This window comes from Schistocerca nitens, unplaced genomic scaffold, assembly GCF_023898315.1.
Source record: "Schistocerca nitens isolate TAMUIC-IGC-003100 unplaced genomic scaffold, iqSchNite1.1 HiC_scaffold_466, whole genome shotgun sequence".
Classification (NCBI taxonomy): Eukaryota; Metazoa; Arthropoda; class Insecta; order Orthoptera; family Acrididae; genus Schistocerca; species Schistocerca nitens.
In genome coordinates, this window is record NW_026045999.1 from 2681205 (window position 1) to 2703847 (window position 22643).

Below are 22643 nucleotides of genomic sequence, written 5' to 3' on the forward strand. Positions count from 1 at the left end.
GATGTTCGATCTTTGCCCAGACTTGGGAAGGTGACACATGCCACCTAATGGTCGAGACTTATCTCTCCAACACGCCAGCTTCCGCCGTTTGATAACTTGGCGAACACGGACATGGAGCTGTGAAGCTTCGACATATACATTGCGGACAGTTATTTCCTGCAGCGTCATTCTGACAGTCACAGTTTCAAGATGGGTTTGAAGGGGCAGTGTGTCACTACAGACTGAGATTAGGACATAAATATGAACCCCACCGACACTCAATTACAGCCACTATGGTTCCCGTAATATCCCTTACAGCAGCAGAGGTCAGGGGTCTGCATTGCTGGGAACCAGGTGTTTCCTGGCGGGCAGGTGTAAAGCTTAACAGCTGCAGTAGCTCAGCCCAGCAGTGGAACAAAACCACCACAATTCCACTGGAGGATGACATCATCGTGAGACGGGGAAGACATGGAACATTCAATGAGGCAGTGTACACCTCAGGGTCACCTGCTGCCACTGACTTTTTGCCTGAGCAGTCTATATCCATTGTGTCTGAGAGTCTGGACGGATCTAGGTCCTCAGCCGATGCTAGAATCTGCAGCCCATCCTCATACGCAGAGCTTGTAGGTAGCGGTGGTGTGGGTTCCACCTCAATTTCCTCTGCCTTAGGGATCTTTTTGGATTTCTCTCGCTGCTCCCTGGCTGGGAGGACTTCAATGGTTCAGTCTCCAGGACTGAGGATGAGGGTGAAGCCCTACAAGCAGCTGTTTTTGAGTTCTCCAGACACTGGTGGGTGTCATCCTTCCCACAAGCAGAAACCTGGGAAGGGAGTGACCCTGCCTAGTGAGAGAAGCGAAAGAAGACTTACGCTTCTCTGGTGCAGGAGCAACAGGGAGTGAAATGTTCCCCACCATCAAGGGGGCAGGTGTACTCTTCCGGCTCAGAAGTGACTGGGGTTAGTGGAGCTGATGGTGCCAGAAATGTTGTAGCAGCGGCATAGGACAATGTCATACATACAGGATGCAGGTGTTCAAATTTTCTCTTAGCCTCAGTGTAGGTCAGTCAGTCCAGTGTCTTTTACTCCACAATTTTCCTTTCTTTCTGGATAAACCTGCAGTCTGGTGAGCAAGGTGAATGGTTCTCTCCACAGTTGACATAGATGGTAGGTAGGTGGGGCACAATGAGTATCAGGATGTGATGGGCATCCACTATCTCGGCATGTGACACTGGAAGTACAGTGGGAAGACGTGACCAAACTTGCAGCATTTAAAGCATTGCATCAGGGGAGGTATTTAGGGTAGATCAACACCTTGACCTTAGGCAATATATCACCCTTGAAGGCCAAGATGAAGGTAATGGTGGCAACCTGACTATCTCCCGGACCCCGGCAGACACGCTGGACAAAATGTACACTCTAAATTGGCACACAGCTCATCGTCAGACTGCAAAAGACGGTCCCTGTAAAATATGATACCCCAGACCATAGTGAAGCTCTTATGGGGCGTGATAGTTACAGAAACATCCCCCAGCTTGTCACAAGTAATGCCTGTGACTGGGCAGAGGAAGCCGTTTTTATCAAGACTGAACCAGATCTCATTTTGGACAAGCCCTCCACCTCCACAAACTTGTCCTCTAAATGCTCAACAAAAAACTGAGGCTTCATCATGAAAGATTCTCCATCAGCTCTTTAATATACAAGGTACCGGGACAAATAAGATCCACTGACATCCTTAGCCTGACATTCCTCCCATGGTGTTGCCAGGGAGGGGAATGATTTAGGGTCATACTTCTGTGCGTTGAATTGAGATTGTGAATGCTTAGAGACTGCCGGTGTTTCACCACCAGCAAGAGATGACAGACTACACTTCATGGTGTGTCATACGCCCTGATGCCACCCACTCCGACCAGGGGCCCTCCCCACGAGTGCCACCCAGCCGCAGCAAAGGCCACCTGGCAGGATGGCCATTGCCGCTATTCCAATGCCCCTTGGGGTGGGCATCTACCCCTTGGCATATGTGGGTAGTTAATGCCGCAGACATCAGCAGAGCAATCCCTGTGGTCAGGGGGCTACAACCAACAGGGTACATGGCAGCCCCACCACAATGGACTGACTACCATACTTGATATCAGGTGCAAAGAAGTCCATGGTCTACACAGAAAGCAACACTGCGTAGTGCATGGTGGGGAACAGACCCAGAAAGATGTCTTCACATAAGAGATGGAAAATGAGTGGGACTGAAATGCGATGATGAGAAGGTGGGCTCAAGATCTCAATGCACGATGGACATGATGCACCATGTAAGGCGCCCTTCCCCAATTGGTTCACTCTTTGGGAAAATTTTGAAGAATGGAGGTCAAACCCTACAGGGGACCATCACATAAAGGCCTAAACATGTGAGACTCCTTTTAGTCACCTCTTACAACAGGCAGGAATACCTCGGGCCTATTCATACCCCCAGACCCGCTGGAGGGCTGGAGGGGGGGGGGGGGGGGGGGGTTGGGTGCAGGATCATAGGCAACAGCATTAAATGCTCCACTACAAACTGCTGAGACATTAATAGAAGAAATGCCAGATTTTTTTGACACATTTCATGCACAAATCATCCACCAACTCTGATCAGAGGTTCTCCCCATTGGCACCACCCACCCACAGCAAGGGCCATTTCCAGGAGTTCCAATGCTCCAGAATGACAAGCAACCACTCCTAGACATATATAGCAATGTAACAGCTCAGGGTTTTCGAAGTGTGGTCCCTGTGCTGTCAGGGGGCTCAGCCAGACGCCAACAGACAAGCCTACAGCTAACCAAAAATAATTAAACTTTAAACCGAAACAAGAAATACAGTTTATCACACAAAATATACCATAACCGCCTTACTTTGACGAAACATCTGCAAGAACTATTCTACCAGAAATAGGTGCCTCTACATGAGCCTTAGGAAGCCAAAGGTGGACAAAAAAAAAAATCAGTGGTTTAACAAAAAAAGCAAAAATTATAAAAACATAAAATAATATGAACCAAATTCAAACAGAGGAAAATATGAAGTATTAGCAAAATCAAACTTTAAACCAAACCAACAAAGGAAATCTAACAACTAGGGTGGAGAAAATCAAGTAAACTCTGACCTACAAGTGCTCAAATTGACAACCCCAACCCAAAATTTAAGTAGGAACAATCTAGCCTCACAAAAAATATAAAAAGGAAGAAGAATCAATTAGCAAAAGAACAGTAAAACATGATTATTAAAATCAAATTATATAAATGAAAAAATTACAGTATAGGAAGTTACACTAAATTTCTAACCATAATTATAAAGAACAAATCCAAAGGCTTAACAAAATCAAAGAAAAATAATCAACAGCAAAATAATATATACAAGGTCCGGCAGAAAAACCTCCCCTTTAAGGAAAGCTAATAAAAACAAAACCAAATAAGGTAGAACAATTTTATTTATACTAAATAAAAGTACATATTATGCCATTTTAGAAAATACTCTTATGGTCTTACTTTTTAAATAAAACATCCCTTAAATGGCTTCCTGCACTGTCGACACACTGTTTGAGTCTTTCCCTGAAGTTATTCATTACTCTTTGAGTCATTTCAGGTGGAATAGCTTCAACCTCTTGTGTAATTGCTTCTTTCAGGGCTCGTAAAGATTGTGGACGTTGTTCATAAACTTTTGCTTTTAAATAGCCCCAAAGAAAGAAATCACAGGGCGTTAAGTCCGGCGATCGTGGGGGCCAGCCAATGTATCCACGCAACGAGATCACATGTCCAGGAAACATTTCCTTCACCAATGCCAGTGACTGCTGCGCTGTGTGGGCAGTAGCACCATCTTGCTGGAACCACACGTTCTCTATTTCACCAAAAATCTCCCTTAGTTGCAGTTGGAGAAAGTCGCAGAGCATGGCACAATAGCGTTCACTGTTACCGGTTAAATTCCTGTCATTTTCTTCGAAAAAGTAAGGACCGATCACTCTGGAATTGTAAACAGCACACCATACTGTTACTTTAGGGCTATGAAGTGGTCGTTGATGAAGTTCTTGGGGATTGTGTTCACACCAGTACCTGCAATTTTGGCTGTTCACTGTTCCGGCAAGGTGAAAGTGTGCTTCATCAGAAAAAATCACAATATCGTTGGGACGAATGTTCCGAAGAAGGTCTTGGCACAAACTTACACGGACACCACAGTCTCGTTCACTCAGTTCCTGCGTAGTTACAATTTTGTAAGGATGCATTTTAAGATCTCGATGCAAGATTCTTCTCACACTTCGATCAGATATCCGTAATGCTGCCGCATGCTTTTTAGCAGATCGTCGAGGAGATTGTTGAACTGAAGCTCTAACTGCATCAACATTTCCGGGGCCTGTTGCAGTCCGTGGTCGTCCAGGTGGTTTCCTTTTTAATGCGGAACCTGTCTCACGAAAGTTAGCAACCCAAGAATAAATTGTTTTCTTATCGGGAGCAGGGTCCCGTCGTCCGAGCGCAAAGCGAACGCGAAAAGCACGTTGAGTATTAATAGGCGATTCACCATTTTGAATAAAATCTTCCACTACGAAGGCACGATGTTCACCAGACCACGCCATGGCGTACACTGAAAACGGCACGTAGGCAGCTACTTAACGACGCGCCCCCCACCACTCTGCTCCTTCTACTGTCCGCTGCACGTTACTTTGTAATCGGGGAGTTTTTTATGCCAGACCCTGTACTTATATTCAAAACAACATATGAATATACACAAATCATAAAAATAAAACTTGACAGAAATATCAAAGGCTGAACCAACCATCAACAATTGTTTAAGAAACAACACGGGATAAAAAAACAATCATAAATACTTTAACATAAAGATAAACCAAAAGAATTAAAAAATCATTACCATGAGATCGAATTACTGAAACTGAAATAGAAAGATCCAAAGCACCCTCACATGCAGAAGTAAGTGTCATGTGACTAGGGCCTCCTGTCGGGTAGACCGTTTGCCACGTGCAAGTCTTTTGATTTGACGCCACTTCAGCAACTTGCGCGTCGATGGGGATGAAATGATGATTAGAACAACACAACACCCAGTCCCTGAGCAGAGAAAATCTCCGACCCAGCTGGGAATCGAACCCGGGCCCTTAGGATTGACATTCTGTCGCGCTGACCACTCAGCTACTGGGGGCGGACCTCACATTCAGAAAAAACTAAAACAGGAAAAGTAATCACATTCAATAAGAAAAATAATAATATAAATAAAGAAAGAACAATATATTCTAATCTCATTAAAACCATTAATAAATGTTTTTGTTTTGAACAAAAAGTGTAAACACCAGCAAAACAGACCAATAAAAAAGTAAAAACACAGCATATAAACAGTTTTAATAGTTTAAGAAACATCAGTCTTTTAAACTGGAAATAAGTCTAGCCCCACTTTTGAAACTTCAAGGGTGGAAGAGTTTTCCATCACTGGTACCCAAAACTGATATTTTAATAAACTAACCCCTGAAATGATTAAAATAATTGTATCACTATCAAATGTAATAAATATTAATTTCATTTAATTACGAAACCCAATATTAGTAATACTCTTCATTATCCTAGAAGCATTCCTTGTTGGTTTAGTAACAGAAAAAATAATAAGAGGTTACTGTTCATCATACATTTTATTTCCAACATTTCTTGGAGGTATATTAGTCTTGTTGATCTACATCACAAGAATTGCACAAATGAAATATTTGAACTGAAATCAACTGTATTGTACCTTCATTCTATTGATATTAATTACTGTAGACATAGTGTTTGTAGACTTCTTTATTGGCAGTAGTTAAAATCACTAGCATTAATCAGGAACCTATTCATAAAATAACATTGTGCTAATGAATAAACCCTTACGATTTTGAACCCTTTAGTTAAAATTATTAGTAATTCCCTAACTGATCTGCCTACACCAGCAAATGTTTAATTTTGATGAAATTTTGGGTCACTATTAGGGTTATGTTTAATAATTCAAATAATGACTGGACTATTTTTAACCACCTCAAATACTGAAATAGCATTCAGTAGCTCAGTTAACATCTGTTAGGATGTAAGCAATGGGTGAATTATTCGAAAATCACATGCAAATGAAACACCTATATTTTTCATCTGCATTTAGTTGCCTGTAGGACAAGGAATCTACTATGGATCTTTTATGTATATACACACACCTGAATAATTTGAACAGTAATTCTATTCCTAGTTATGGCAACTACATTTATAGCATACTTTTACCTTGAGGTCAAATATTGTTCTGAGATGCAACAGTAATTGTTAACCATTATCAGCAATTCTGTATTTAGGAACAAATTTAGTTCAATGGGTATGAGGAGGATTTGCTGTTGATAATCCAACTTTAAACAGATCCTTTACATTCCATTTTGTGCTACCATTCACTTATTCTTCTTACATTAAACAGGACATAATTAGGATTAAATGACGATATTGAAGAAATTCCATTCCACCCATATTTTACATTCAAGGATTAAACTACATCTAATTGATCCTTACCTCCTAGGAGACCTGGATAACTTTGTGGTGGCTAATTCTTTAGCAACACCATTTCACATTCATCCAGAATGTTATTTCTTATTGGGTTATGCACTTCTACGATCAATTCCTAATAAATTAGATGGTGGTGTTGCATTATTTCTAACAATTAGAATCATAATAATTCTACCATTTTATAATAAAACAATTCCAAGTTATTCAATTCTACCCTATCAATCAAATTTTATTTAGAGTCATAGCAGTAGCTGTATGTCTAACAAAACATGAATTGGTAAACAATGAGTGGAGACCCATAAATTATAACAGGACAAACGCTAACAATTGTTTATTTTACTGACTTCTTAATTAATGTCCATGTCGCAAATACATGAGAAGTTAATTAAAGAATAAAACTCAAGGAAGTTAATTATCTTAGGAAAAGAATATGTTTTGAATACATAAAACTAGAATTTTAACTCTTCCACTAATTTTTCTCAAAAAATTTCACTAAATAAATGAAATAAAATCTTCAAACCAATAAAGAAAAGAAAAAAAAATAGAGGTAAAAAGTCTTTCGAACTAAATACATTAGCTAATCATAACAAAACTGTGGCAAAGTTCTTCGAACTCAACCTCAAAATGCTGTACAGTTCCTCTTTCATGCACTGTTTTATAAACTCTGGTATGCGTGGACATGATGGATACCAACTTGTAACTGTCCAGATTGTTTTTACCCCTTATTATAATTTGGGACAAAATTGGTGGATTTTAAGACACCAGGGAATCTTCCAACTTGACATTTGCAATTTATAAGGTAAATAAACGTATGGAAAGTACGTACACACACACACACACACACACACACACACACACACACACACACACACACACACACACACACACACACACACACACAAGGGGGGAGAGGAAGAGAGAGGGGGGAGGGTAGAGGGAGAGAGAGAGAGGGGGGGGAGGGTAGAGAGAGAGAGGGGGGAGGGGAGGGGAGGGGAGAGAGAGAGAGGGGGGGAGGGGAGAGGAGAGAGAGAGAGAGAGAGAGAGAGAGAGAGAGAGAGAGAGAGAGAGAGAGAGAGAGAGAGAGAGAGAGAGGGGAAGGTACAGGGAGAGAGAGAGAGGGGGGGGAGGGTAGAGGGAGAGGGGGGAGGGTAGAGGGAGAGGGTAGAGGGAGAGGGGGGAGGGTAGAGGGAGAGAGAGGAGGGGTAGAGGGAGAGAGAGGAGGGGTAGAGGGAGAGAGAGGAGGGGTAGAGGGAGAGAGAGGAGGGGTAGAGGGAGAGAGAGGAGGGGTAGAGGGAGAGAGAGGAGGGGTAGAGGGAGAGAGAGGAGGGGTAGAGGGAGAGAGAGGAGGGGTAGAGGGAGAGAGAGGAGGGGTAGAGGGAGAGAGAGGAGGGGTAGAGGGAGAGAGAGGAGGGGTAGAGGGAGAGAGAGGAGGGGTAGAGGGAGAGAGAGGAGGGGTAGAGGGAGAGAGAGGAGGGGTAGAGAGGGAGAGAGGAGGGGTAGAGAGGGAGAGAGGAGGGGTAGAGAGGGAGAGAGAGGAGGGGTAGAGAGGGAGAGAGAGGAGGGGTAGAGAGGGAGAGAGAGGAGGGGTAGAGGGAGAGAGAGGAGGGGTAGAGGGAGAGAGAGGAGGGGTAGAGGGAGAGAGAGGAGGGGTAGAGGGAGAGAGAGGAGGGGTAGAGGGAGAGAGAGGAGGGGTAGAGGGAGAGAGAGGAGGGGTAGATGGAGAGAGAGGAGGGGTAGAGGGAGAGAGAGGAGGGGTAGAGGGAGAGAGAGGAGGGGTAGAGGGAGAGAGAGGAGGGGTAGAGGGAGAGAGAGGAGGGGTAGAGGGAGAGAGAGGAGGGGTAGAGGGAGAGAGAGGGGGGGTAGAGGGAGAGAGAGGGGGGGTAGAGGGAGAGAGGGGGGGTAGAGGGAGAGAGGGGGGGTAGAGGGAGAGAGGGGGGGTAGAGGGAGAGAGGAGGGGTAGAGGGATAGAGAGGGGGGTAGAGGGATAGAGAGGGGGGTAGAGTGAGAGAGAGGGGGGTAGAGGGAGAGAGAGGGGGTAGAGGGAGAGAGAGGGGGGTAGAGGGAGAGAGAGGGGGGTAGAGGGAGTGAGAGGGGGGGGGGTAGATTTAGCTCCAGTAAACATGTAGCTGTGCAAAATTACATAAGAAGTGTACAATGTGTAATAAAGTGTCCTCAATACAGAAATGTTGTAAAATCTAACCAATACTCTTAAATTCTGCAGCATTTGAGGAACTGCATGTAAAAGCATAGTGCTTCAGACAGGGATGTTGAATGGGACATTTGTCTCTCAAGAGGGAAATGCATGAGGCCTCAATGAGTACATAAGATGTTTCATACTGACAGGCGTCTCCAAATGCCAAGGAAATTCTGGTCATATGTAAAGGCTGTTAGGGCAGCAAAGGTAGTATTCAGACACTTTTAGATGACACAGGAACTGCGATGGAATTTAGCTAAGCAAAAGCAATTATGCCAGATTCCATTTTTGAATGTTTCCTAATGGAGATACTGAGGTACAGCCACAGTTTAATGCCCACATAACTGCAATACTTAATGATGTAGACAGGAACAATAGCACTGAGAAACAGCTCAAACCAGGAGAAGCAAACAAGACTCCAAAACAATGGATTACCGGTAAGGTACTATACAGAATATGCTGATGTGTTAGCCTCCATTTTAACTGGAATATACCACAGATCCCAGAACAAAAAATTTTGTCCAGTAACTGGAAGAAAGCGCAGGCCACATTTGTGTACAGGAAGAGTGGCAAAACTGATCCATAAAACTACCATGCAATCTAAATGACATCCACGTCTTGAAAAAATTAAAGAATATAATCTCGGCTCAAACACAATTGGGTACCTCAAATGGAATGACCACCTAAATGCCACCCAGCATGGATTCCAAAAACAGTCACGTGAAAACTGACTTCTGCTTTTCTCAGATAGTACTGTGCCATGCATCTTTGTTATCATATGGATGCATTATTTCTTGATTTCCAAAACACATTTATCTTGCTACCACAGGAAATTTTAGTAACTGCAGTGCAATTAGTATACAAAATATGACTTTATTAAGGATTTCTTAGTAGAGAAATTGCAGCAAATTACTATGAAGGGAGTCATTGACACAAGTAGAAGTAATCTGAGGAGGGACCCTGAGAAAAGTTTTAGTGCTCTTGCTGTTCATGTGGGGTATTAATGATGTAAGACATTATTGAGTCACCTCTGACATTTTATACATGAATCAGTTAATAATTAAGTATGGCCTGAATAAAGAGCTGCACATATATGCAACCAGATCTTGATAATATTTGTATGTGATGCAAAGACTGCAAACTTGCTTTGAATATACAGAAACATAAAATTGTGTACTTTACAACAGAACAGTAGTATCCTATGACTACCACTTCAATGAATCACTACTGTAATTGTCAACTTGGGTACAACAATTTGAAGTAACAGGGGATACTGAACAGTTACAAACAATGGCACTACAAATGGTCACAAGTCAATCTGATTCATTAGATAATTACAGATACAGTATGAAAACTTAAATGGCAGACACTAAGATAGATGCCAATTATCCTGCTAAGTCAATTTAGCAAATGTGATGTATCTGCATTCTTCAGCTCCCTACCTATTGCTCTAATAAGAACTGAGGGCACACTCATAACGGTGTGCTCAGAGATTTTAAGCATTTATCCACTCTACATTCCATATGCAAACGGAATGGGAAATACCCTTTTCAATGCTAAGTACCCTTCACACTGGTTAACTGAACATGTATGTCGATGCAAATTTGTTACCGATATCATCATGTACCTGTATTTATTACATATATTACAACTATTTTTTCTTTCCCTCTTCCTCCTCATACCACATGTATGTACTGAGAATTCCAAAATTATTTGTTCATTATCAGACCCATTCTTGGAGAATAAATTCATTCATAAGGACAAACAATTACTTCACACTCCACAGGTTTTCACCTCATCACAAAAACTCCAATAATGACCTACAAAATGTGAGTTAAAAATTACTACATTAATAACACCACATAAACATTTATTTTTGCTGCACTTACAAATTGCACTTTGATGTCCTGTTTTCTTTGTTTTTGTGTATATTGTCACTTTAACCATTTTGCATGCCCACTGTATCATCAGGAATCACTTATCCAAGTAGCATATCCTGCTAGTCTACTAATTCAGGAACTTGATCCCGATATGAATCAATGATGGCAGCAATATTCAATTGGTGCTTATATGGACACAGCATCCTTCTTTGTACTCATATGCAAAGAGCTGTGCACACTTGTTCAATAGCCGAGATGTGTTTCACAGTAGCGAGGATTAACAAGAGCTCATAGCTCCTAATGTATGCATTTTAGAGCCTATGTTTACTGGGTATCTTTTCTTGTTTTGGTTCATACTATCACCTCAGAGTTGCCTAACATAGAATCTCAGCAGCAACTGTAATGGGACATCAGGGTTGCCACAGTTTTCCCAACAGAAATTCCTTGATTTCCAGGCAAGTTTTAGCATTTTTCCCTGATAAATTTTGAGATCTCAAGGGTAAGTTATGTCTTAAGTTCACAATCCATCTTTGCAGCTATGGTAGAAGAAACAATAGTGCATAGGAGGAAATATCTAAAAGCCTTGCAAGCAGAAGGCGTTTCCTAGGGCGAGCAAAAATCTTAAGTACTACCATCGACATCTTTTGTAATGAAGTGTTTTTAGACAGAGAAAGCAAGCCAAATAGTATGTGTGTTTCATTACAACCACTGATATTTTATTTCAATAAAGCAAAACACATTTGGTGACAAGATCTAAAATACCATCACCAATTTCAGAAATCACCTCAGAAAAACATAGGCCTCTTGAAACAAGTATATAAGGCGAGTAAGAATTGTGTAAACCAAGACTGTAGGTGACCACCAATAAAATGTTTCTACTATTTTCAATATAGTCAGTTATTACCCACTGTATTATATCTATTATTTTAGAAGTATTGTGTGATTTTTCTTTTGAGAAATCTGAGTATGACATACAAACTACCAGTGACTGAATTTTATTCTTCTTGTCCATACTTGCTAACGTATAACCTACTTTTGAGGTGGCAAAACGTACTAGACCAAATAAAATCTCTAAAAATGCCACACTGTACAACATACTCACCATGAGACAGTCACAACTCCTGAAATCCACGACCCATTATCCCTGGCCTGCTGAGAAGCACTGTAGTCCTGGGTCCGTGAATAAACCATGAAAATCTGCTGCATTACTCCACACACAAACAGACCCAGCCTGCAGCAGATTGGTGAGACTAGATCTGACAGGCAGGGCCTGCACATTAGTGGGAACCAAATGGCTTCAGATCAGCAGGCCCAACCCATTAGATACCCACAGAAACAGCCTCTGGTTTTGGCCTGTCATGGAAATCCAACCTTGTGGCCAGCTATTCAAAAGCCACAGACAGCATGGTGATGAAATGAGACCACAGTGATCAATCCATACAACATAACTTTTTCAAACATTCTGAGAATCAATAATAATGAGGATAGGTAGCAACTCACCACAAAGATGATTGCTGAGCCGCAGACAGGCATGTAGAAAAGACAGCCATAGCTTTTGTCAGAAAACAACACACACACACACACACACACACACACACACACACACACACACACACACACACAACTTGTCTTGTGCACACAAGACTGCCATCTGGCCCCTGCATCTACAATCTCTGAGAGTAAGAACCAAACAAAACAGTCATTATGCCGCCCTGCCTCTCGTCCTCATTCCTCCCTGCCTCTCGTTGGCAGCTGCTAGGCTATCAGCAAAAAGTTGTGGCAACACTGACTGCAAGCCAAGGGGACTGGTAAGAATGGGAGAAGCAGTCGGAATGATGGAGTAAGAATGTGGCACACGTACTCAGCTGCACACAGTCAGAGACAATGCATGACAGCTCAGCAAACAAACCATTTCATCTACTGAGACAAAAATTATATTTTCCATTTTTTTTTTAATTTCCAACAATGGAAAATCTACGATGGAATGTAACAATACTGATATTTCCCCAATTTTCCTGATGTGTTTGAAAATACCTGATATTCCCAATTTCCAGAATCTGTGGAAACACTATACATTTTTTCCACTGGCACAGGTATCAAAGATGTTTGCTTACAACTTTGACTCATTTGCAGACCAGGATTCCTTACTGCAAATTGATACATTTATCCTTCTCCATTATCCCCAAAAGTTTGTATCCTTATCACAATCACCTGGAATATACATACATATACATGTGCTGGCATGTTTAACTTGGGAGCTCTGTAGCCTCTGATTATTCTAGATATGGGTTCTGTCTGCATTTTGTTCCTCAAGACACCCTCTGTATTCCTTTAAGTATATCAGTGTAATTTTGAAACACCCCGTATAAGGGATTAATCTTACAGATACATGTGCTCAGACTATTCCATTTACTTAAATATAATAATTCATTTCACACAAAGTCTAGAATTTTTGGATTTTTGACTCGCATTACACTCAGTATTTCATCATTACAGTCAACACACACACACACACACACACACACACACACACACACACACACACACACACACACACACACACACACACACACACAAAATTTGTAGGTTGACTTTCAACTACCATCATACTGTTAACACTAGATAAGCTGCAGGCCTTCGTGATAGTGAGGTTCAGTTTATGTTCTGCAGAATGCATGTAAGTCACTAGTGGTTGGACCTGCTTTATTTGGTACTGTGTGCCACTGTAATTTCCAGACATCTTGGCACATTATCAACCTGCAGGCCAACTTTGTTTAAGTTCTGAATGGTTTCACTGCTCAACCTAATGTTGCAAGTCAATATGCAATAGCATTTATTGCACTACTTTGCAGTACAGCTCATAGCTTTGGAGCTGATGACTGTGACAGAAACAGCAACTTGTATCTTTGCGTGACTCATTCGAATCTGTTGCTAGCCTAGCAGTGGGAAGCGGTACCTGTGTCAATTTGAGTGACAGAATATTCAAGCCCACAAGAATCTAAATAAACTATATTAAATATTATTTAATATTGTTCAAAGTCTATATACTGCCTTTTGTTATTCGAGAGACTATGGTATAAACGTTTCAGCCATCTGTCAGTTTCAGAGTTAGAGGAAATTACCTAAAACACCCCAAACCGACACAGACTAAAAAACTCAGTTAGGAATAACAACTGTTTGTCTTTTAGTATCATTTGAAATCATTACTGGAGTTACAAAATGTCAGATAATTTGTTTGGATTTTCATATTAAAAACGTTAACTACTTCACATTTTTGTAATACAAAAATCAGACAAAATTATTTTTTGTGTCTAATATTGTTGCAGGAGTAAAAGAGTGAGTGAGAGTGTGTACGTGGGACATGTGTTAAATTTCAAGATTAAATTTATGTAATATGTTAAGTAAACGTAGCATGGGAAAGATGTTTGTGCCCACTTTGCGGATGACGTATGTCTAAGTTTACTAGCTTTTGAAAGGAGGCAGCCAGAATAACAGTTGAAATTGAAATCATATTCTACATTTATTCCAAGATTAATTTTCTTTTCATTTGGTTTTATTAAATCTTATATTAGTATTCACATGTTGTAATGACATAAATGCACCTGAATAATGATTGGCACAAGCCACTTCTAGCACGAGAAAGAACTCTAAGGATTGTTTTGATTGGCTGGTCATTTTGAACAACCAATCAAAGTTAAGCAGTTCCCGCACACCGCTAAGTAGTATACTGTGAGAGAAGCAGATTGAACAGGAGTCTGCTGGTTAACTATCGGACGTGCAGGTCATGTTGGACATGTCTATCTACATTATGAGTAAAATGAAGAAGCTAGTGGTTTCTCGCGTCCGGATTGTATTGCCATGAAGGCAGTTGCATTTATGGACAGATTGTGAAAATCTGAGCTTTGTGAAGTGATCTGCTGGATAGATAAACACGTGTCAACTTTCAGCCTTGTAGAATTCCACGTGGCATGTTTCATACCTGTTTATGGAAGCTGGTGAGCAGTTTCTTGAATAGAAATCCAATGAAAAGGACCAAATGTGAAACTCGTGTAATAATTTGGGTTGGACTTAAGTACATTCCTGGCTGCCTTGGGTGTTTACTGGGTTGTATGAACTTTGAGCTGAGGACAGTAATATTATTCATTAATCAAATACAGGATGGCAAGTGCAATTTTGAACCTAAAGAAATAAAAGAACTCGTTGCAGAATTTTGTCATTTTTCTTAAGAGATGAAGCAGTCACACACCACCCGAAAATTGCGTTATAAGATATTACTTTATAGCTTGCCGCCAGAGTTTACACGGACTTTGCAAATGTAAGTATTGACGGTGTTTTTCTTCATTGCTGCTTTTAGCATCGTCTGAACAGTATCTACGTATGCAGAGAAACAGGCTGGTGATCTGGCGCCATACTGATGTAGGTGGACTTTTGTAGTGAACAGTATGACGAGAGACAGTGATCAAACATTTACGTAACTAAGCCCGCCCTGCCACAAACCCAGCAACAGTGACGTCAGTTGCAGACAGAAAGCATACATCATATGTATATTTTCTCAACAGCATAGCACAATCACCTTTACTGCAGAAATCAGACACACAAATTGATTTAATCATTTGTCATCTCTCAGTTTCAATTAAAATACTGACTGTCTTTTCAAGGTTTTCACATTAATTTCTGAAATATGCACTCTTTAACACTTGCCACGTTGTGGTATTCAGTAGTAGAATGGTTTCTGAAGATATTTAGTGCTTTTTTACACTCTAAGACAAAAAAAAAACAAGGAATTATGCAATTTATTCACAAATTGGTATTTTTACAGGTATTGATGGAAAATGAAAAACTGTAAACCTTGGCAGAAACTGGATGAACTTGTGATGATGCAGCTTAGTTTCACAGATCATCCAGAAAGGACAGTGAACAGGGGCATGTCGATAACAGGGCGCAGAGTATTTGCCAATTTCATTCCACATACTCAGTTGGACAATAACTATACTTTACAGACAGGTGCGTGTACAGTATACGCAGCTATCAGCACTTGAGAGAGACATGCAGTTGGAATAATCGACGAACTGCTTGAAACTTAAATAGGAGCAATGTCACTATTCGGCGATGTTGGTGGGACGGATGAACCATGGCGGAACACAGAGTCAAGAAGAAAGCAGTCGACCTAGATAGACAATAGAATGTGAGGACAAGCAATCAGAGACACATTCAGAGCCCCAGATTCAACAGTATCATCAATCCAACATGCAACTGGTGCCACAATGATCATTAATAGGTGGCTCACAGAAAGGGACTGAGCTCACGGTGCTCCTTCCTCTGACTACTGACGACTGTACACTAATAAACCCATCTGAATTTGTGTCTGACACAAGGTGAGAGTTTCTACTGCTTGTCTTCATGCTTGGCAAAACCCCACCTTGACCAGTAAAGTCGCCAGGTCTCTCACCAATTGAGAATGATTGGGCCATTATTGGCAGGGCCCCCCAACCAGCTATGGATTTTGACACTCTTCCACACCAGCTACACAAAATTTGGCATGATATCCCTCAGGAGAATGTCCAACAACTCTTTCAAAGCAAAGCTATATAAGGTGGTGGTTAGTGTTTAACGTCCCGTCGACAACGAGGTCATTAGAGACGGAGCGCAAGCTCGGGTTAGGGAAGGGGTGGGAAGGAAATCGGCCGTGCCCTTTCAAAGGAACCAACCCGGCATTTGCCTGAAACGATTTAGGGAAATCACGGAAAACCTAAATCAGGATGGTCGGAGACGGGATTGAACCGTCGTCCTCCCGAATGCGAGTCCAGTGTGCTAACCACTGCGCCACCTCGCTTGGTGCAAAGCTATATAACTGCTTGCATAAGGGCCAGAGGTGAATCAATGCATTATTGACCTGCTTAATTCTCTTTCTCTCTCTCTCTCTCTCTCTCTCTCTCTCTCTCTCTCTCTCTCTCTCTCTCTCTCTCTCTCTCTCTCTCTCGAATAAATCATTCAATTTTTCTCAAGTTGTAATCATTTGCTTTCCTGTAGACCACATTCACCGATTTCTGTCCCATTCAGGTAATTTGTGATCCATCATTTTTTAAGTGACTAAAGACACCAGAGCCACAGAATGATTGCCCCCACAATCTGAACTGGAAACAGAACACAAAGCAAACATTATGCACCATTCTGTTATTGGCTATAGGATAGCCAAGCACATTCCTTTAGACAGTCATTGGAACTTTGTTTTGTCCACCCTCTGCTCTGGGTATTCATAATTACATGCCACTTCTGACGCCTGTGAGAAGTTCATACACTTTCTCGTCACTGAGTACTTTCCTGTTACATTGTTGTTGTTGTTGTTGTGGTCTTCAGTCCCGAGACTGGTTTGATGCAGCTCTCCATGCTACTCTATCCTGTGCAAGCTTCTTCATCTCCCAGTACCTACTGCAACCTACATCCTTCTGAAATAGCAAAACTATTTTCAGTGCACATAGTTTATATACTAGCCACTCCCAATAGTACTGGTTCAGGCTCTAACAACAGGAAACAAAAGCAATAACTTTTACATGAAATAGAGAATTATACATACCGTATTTACTCGAATCTAAGCCGCACTTTTTTTCCGGTTTTTGTATTCCAAAAAACCGCCTGCGGCTTAGAATCGAGTGCAAAGCAAGCGGGAGTTCTGAAAAATGTTGGTAGGTGCCGCCACAACGAACTCCCGCTGTCGAATATATGTAGCGCTACACAGGCATGGTTTGTAGGCACAAAGATAAATACTGGCGCCAAAACCTCTGCGTCAGTAAATAATTTTTTTTTTAAAAAATAGGGTGGAAGACGAGCTTTTTTTCTCCGCCCCGAGTTTCGACCACTGCATTTTCATATATTATCCAACGAAGTAAATACAAACTCCGTATTGTTCATCTTCAAATGTAGCAGAATTTCAATGTACTACGAAAATCCGACTGGCAAGACTGTTTGGGATGTTTGTCAATATGGCCAACTCTACGTTCTGAAATTTTTCCTATCTGTGAGAAGAGATGGTTGCTAATAGGAACTTTTATGAATTGTGAATCACATGCAGTATTCTCTTCTCCATAAGAATAATACGAATATAAACATTTTGCCATGTTTTCTTTTGTGTTTGCTGCTATCTCATTTAAATCTTGCCTACCTAATAAACTACGAAACTAGAGTGAGACAACGGCAAACGCGGAAGAATATATGTATCGTGTCATGTGTATATTCGTATTAAGTGATACAGTCAGAAATGAAGCACGGCAACTGACTAGATTTTCAAATCTAAGATGACTAATTTCTGTGCAGAATTTGATGTACTAAAGAAGCGGCCACAAAGATTTTCAAACGGAGAAAAATTTTCGCTAAACTCTCGTTCAGAACATGTCCTATCATACGCAGTCTATTATTTGGTTCTTGTTGATCATTATCAAACAAACACCAGTGTAAGTAACAACAAATAGCAGTCTCTTGCCATTGTTTCGCTAATGAGACGATTCCTCTCTCTCTATTTTTTTTTTTTTTTTTTTTTTAATTGTTAGCGGCAGTAGCGCGCACAAAAGCAAGCCATGCCGCGAGCGGCAACAGTCCGTAAACACGCACTATCAGAATGCGACAAACAATGCATGACACAGTACAGTAATGTATTTTCAGCTTAGAGTGACGTAAACACCTATAACAAAGAAAACAGCACTTATGAGATCGAAGCAAAATAAGCAATAGATTCAAACCAGACGAAGCACGTGAAAAAGGAAGAGTACCCGTATAAATACGGACGGAGCGCCTGACGCGTAGCAATGGCTACCTGGTAAAGCTTAACTGCTAAGCTTACGACTCGAACCAAACTACTGTAGCTGTATCGTCATTCATTCAACCTAAATTGTGTCTCATATTACAATGGACTAACTTTGTTTCGATTTGGAGGTGCACCCTAAACCTCTTTTCTCCCCTTGAATTTCGAGTCTCAAATTTCAGGTGCGGCTCAGATTCGGGAATTTTTTTTTCCTTGATTTCGAGTCTCATTTTTCAGGTGCGGCTTAGATTCGAGTGTGGCTTATATTCGAGTAAATACGGTAATCCAAACAATTTACCAACAGATAGACAACTCTTTGGAACTACTCAACAAGGTTATTTAAAAATTAGCAATAATCATTTAAGGAGTCAACATAATACTCATCAATCAATACAAACATTTTTTCTATTATGGTACCGACTTCAAAACTTAAGAAATCAGCTATTCCTACAAATTTACATATCAGCTAAACTACTTGACCAGAATGTATGGAACAGCTCAATTTTTCATGATTTTGAAGATGCTCTCATAGTAAAAGTTGGTCTTATTGATTAATACTTTAACCTGTAAGAGATTCTGACCAATTTTAGGTAAATAATGTGGTATAAAACTAAGAAATTCATGGCAATGACAGGCAGGCAAAGTATTAAAACCAAACAAACACAATAATTGATTTTATATTAAACTTCCTGGCAGATTAAAACTGTGTGCCCGACCGAGACTCGAACTCGGGACCTTTGCCTTTCGCGGGCAAGTGCTCTACCCGAGTTCGAGTCTCGGTCGGGCACACAGTTTTAATCTGCCAGGAAGTTTCATATCAGCGCACACTCCGCTGCAGAGTGAAAATCTCATTCTGGATTTTATATTACTTCACACTGTCCCTTGCAGGGCAGGCAAGGAGAACTGAGTGCCCAGATTAAAGTCCACAGCCACCCATAGCACACTGATCAAAAGATCAATGAACTCAACTAAGTAAAATGTCACAAACTCCACTAGTCACAATCATATGAATTCCAGTGACATACAAAATAATCCAGAAGGATGCATCCAATGAGCTTGAGTCGACAAGTCAGTGACATTATTTCCAGGTAATATTGGTTCACTCAATTCATCCTCTTTTCTTCCTTTACAGTAAAACAATGAACCAAGAACACACTGTGTGCTGTCATTTTATTCTAAATATGACTAAAATGAAAGGACACCGTGACAACAGTTATTGTCAACAACTCGATACCTCATTCTTCCGAGATTGTCCTAAATGCTTTCTCCGAAAACTATTTCGAGCAGTTAGTCCATGAACCCACGCGAATTTTAAATGGTTGCGAAAACACACTTGACCTCTTAGCCACAAACAATCCAGAGCTGATAGAGAGTATCATGACTGATACAGGGATTAGTGATCACAAGGTCGTTGTAGCTAGGCTCAATACCATTTCTTCCAAATCCACCAGAAACAAACGCAAAATAATTTTATTTAAAAAAGCGGATAAAGTGTCACTAGAAGCCTTTCTAAAAGACAATCTCCATTCCTTCTGAACTGACTATGCAAATGTAGAGGAGATGTGGCTCAAATTCAAAGATATAGTAGCAACAGCAATTGAGAGATTCATACCTCATAAATTGGTAAGAGATGGAACTGATCCCCCATGGTACACAAAACAGGTCAAACGCTGTTGCAGAGGCAACGGAAAAAGCATGCGAAGTTCAGAAGAACGTGAAATCCCGAAGATCGGCTAAAATTTACAGACGCGCGAAATTTGGCACGGACTTCCATGTGAAATGCCTTTAATAGGTTCCACAACGAAACATTGTGTCGAAATTTGGTAGAGAATCCGAAGAAATTCTGGTCGTATGTGAAGTACACAAGCGGTAAGACGCAGTCCATACCTTCGCTGCGCAGTGCCGATGGTACTGTTACCGACGACTGTGCCACTAAAGCGGAGTTATTGAATGCAGTTTTCCGAAATTCCTTCACCAGGGAAGACAAATGGAATATTCCAGAATTTGAAACACGAACAGCTGCTAGCATGAGTTTCTTAGAAGTAGATATCTTAGGGGTTGCAAAGCAACTCAAATCGCTTGATACGGGCAAGTCTTCAGGTCCAGATCGTATACCGATTAGGTTCCTTTCAGATTACGCTGATACAATAGCTCCCTACTTAGCAATCATATACAACCGCTCGCTCACCGTTAGATCTGTACCTACAGATTGGAAAATTGCGCTGGTCGCACCAGTGTTTAAGAAGGGTAGTAGGAGTAATCCATCTAACTACAGACCTATATCATTGACGTCGGTTTGCAGTAGGGTTTTCGAGCATATACTGTATCCAAACATTATGAATCACCTCGAAGGGAACGATCTATTGATACGTAATCAGCACGGTTTCAGAAAACATCGTTCTTGTGCAACGCAGCTAGCTCTTTATTCGCACGAGGTAATGGCCGCTATCGACAGGGGATCTCAAGTTGATTCCGTATTTCTAGATTTCCGGAAAGCTTTTGACACCGTTCCTCACAAGCAACTTCTAATCAAGCTGCAGGCCTGTGGGGTATCGTCTCAGTTGTGCGACTGGATTCGTGATTTCCAGTCAGGAAGGTCGCAGTTCGTAGTAATAGACGGCAAATCATCGAGTAAAACTGAAGCGATATCAGGTGTTCTCCCCAGGGAAGTGTCCTGGGACCTCTACTGTTCCTGATATATATAAATGACCTGGGTGACAATCTGAGCAGTTCTCTTAGGTTGTTCGCAGATGATGCTGTAATTTACCATCTAGTAAGGTCATCCGAAGACCAGTATCAGTTGCAAAGCGATTTAGAAAAGATTGCTGTATGGTGTGGCAGGTGGCAGTTGACGCTAAATAACGAAAAGTGTGAGGCGATCCACACGAGTTCCAAAAGAAATCCGTTGGAATTCGATTACTCGATAAATAGTACAATTCTCGAGGCTGTCAATTCAACCAAGTACCTGGGTGTTAAAATTACAAACAACTTCAGTTGGAAAGACCACTTCGATAATATTGTGGGGAAGGAGAGCCAAAGGTTGCGTTTCATTGGCAGGACACTTGGAAGATGCAACAAGTCCACTAAAGGGACAGCTTACACTACACTCGTTCGTCCTCTGCTAGAATATTGCTACGCGGTGTGGCATCCTTACCAGGTGGCATTGACGGAGGACTTCGAAAGGGTGCAAAAAAGGGCAGCTCGTTTTGTATTATCACTTAATAGGGGAGAGAGTGTGGCAGATATGATACGCGAGCTGGGATGGAAGTCATTAAAGCAAAGACGTTTTTCGTCACGGCGAGATCTATTTACGAAGTTTCAGTCACCAACTTTCTCTTCCGAATGCGAAAATATTTTGTTGAGCCCAACCTTCATAGGTAGGAATGATCATCAAAATAAAATAAAAGAAATCAGAGCTTGAACAGAAAGGTTTAGATGTTCGTTTTTCCCACGCGCTTTTCGGGAGTGGAATGGTAGAGAGATAGTATGATTGTGGTTCGATCAACCCTCTGCCAAGAACTTAAATGTGAATTGCGGAGTAGACATGTAGATGTAGAAAGGCCTAAGTGTACCGCAGCGCAACACGTGCACTCGCAACCTGGCCACTTGTATCTCAAGTACCATGTGGGACTCCATCACTGTTGAGTGGGTGTCAATGGTAGTAGGGCATGGGTATAGCTGCTCCACAAATGAGTGGCATATTGATTAAAAACTCTTATGTAAATAGCTTCTTACAGAAATTGAAAATTTTGAACATACTATACCTAAGTACACTATGTCAGGGTAAGTGATGAAAATTGTATTGTAGGTAGTATAGAACTAAGAAAGCAGGATAATATCAAGCTTGATTTGAGATTTGTCAGGTGAGGACCCAGATGCTTTTTGAGGTGGGGGGTTTGGGCTTCAGCACCTTAGCCTCCCCCTGGATCTGCTACTGCCTCTTCTGAAGCATAAATCTAGACCTAAACTCTAATGAGAGCATTAAGCAGCCATGATTTCTGCGCATCTTACTACAGCATCACAAGATTAATCACTTCCATGAATAGTTTTTGGTTAGGTGTTTACTGAGATACATTTTGAGCAATGTATAGTCAGCCACATCTAGTTTAACTATAGTGAACATAAAATTTTGCAAACGTTCAGTGAAGACATACCTGAAAATTAATTAGGGTCCTGTACTTCTGCTTTCTCTCTGTACTATTTTCAGTCAGATAATTCATGTTTGTCATCTGGTGCCATTTCACATACAACTTGTCTTGAAATGTTGGTATAG

At 41.2% G+C, this 22643-nt stretch overlaps 1 protein-coding gene across 4 annotated transcripts in view; it reads right to left on the reverse strand.

Moving 5' to 3' along the window:
- The window catches only part of LOC126232229 (uncharacterized), a 75718-nt gene that overhangs the window by 26154 nt on the left and 26921 nt on the right, over window positions 1-22643 (reverse strand). For 3 of the 4 annotated variants that reach the window (XM_049942524.1, XM_049942523.1, XM_049942522.1), the window contains exon 3: window positions 3431-5165. In XM_049942524.1, the coding sequence (XP_049798481.1) occupies window positions 3483-4565 (1083 nt within the window). In that variant the 5' untranslated portion in view covers window positions 4566-5165 and the 3' untranslated portion in view covers window positions 3431-3482. Of the gene's footprint in view, window positions 1-3430; window positions 5166-22643 lie in introns of those variants that run through there. The other variant, XR_007544692.1, reaches the window with a different exon arrangement.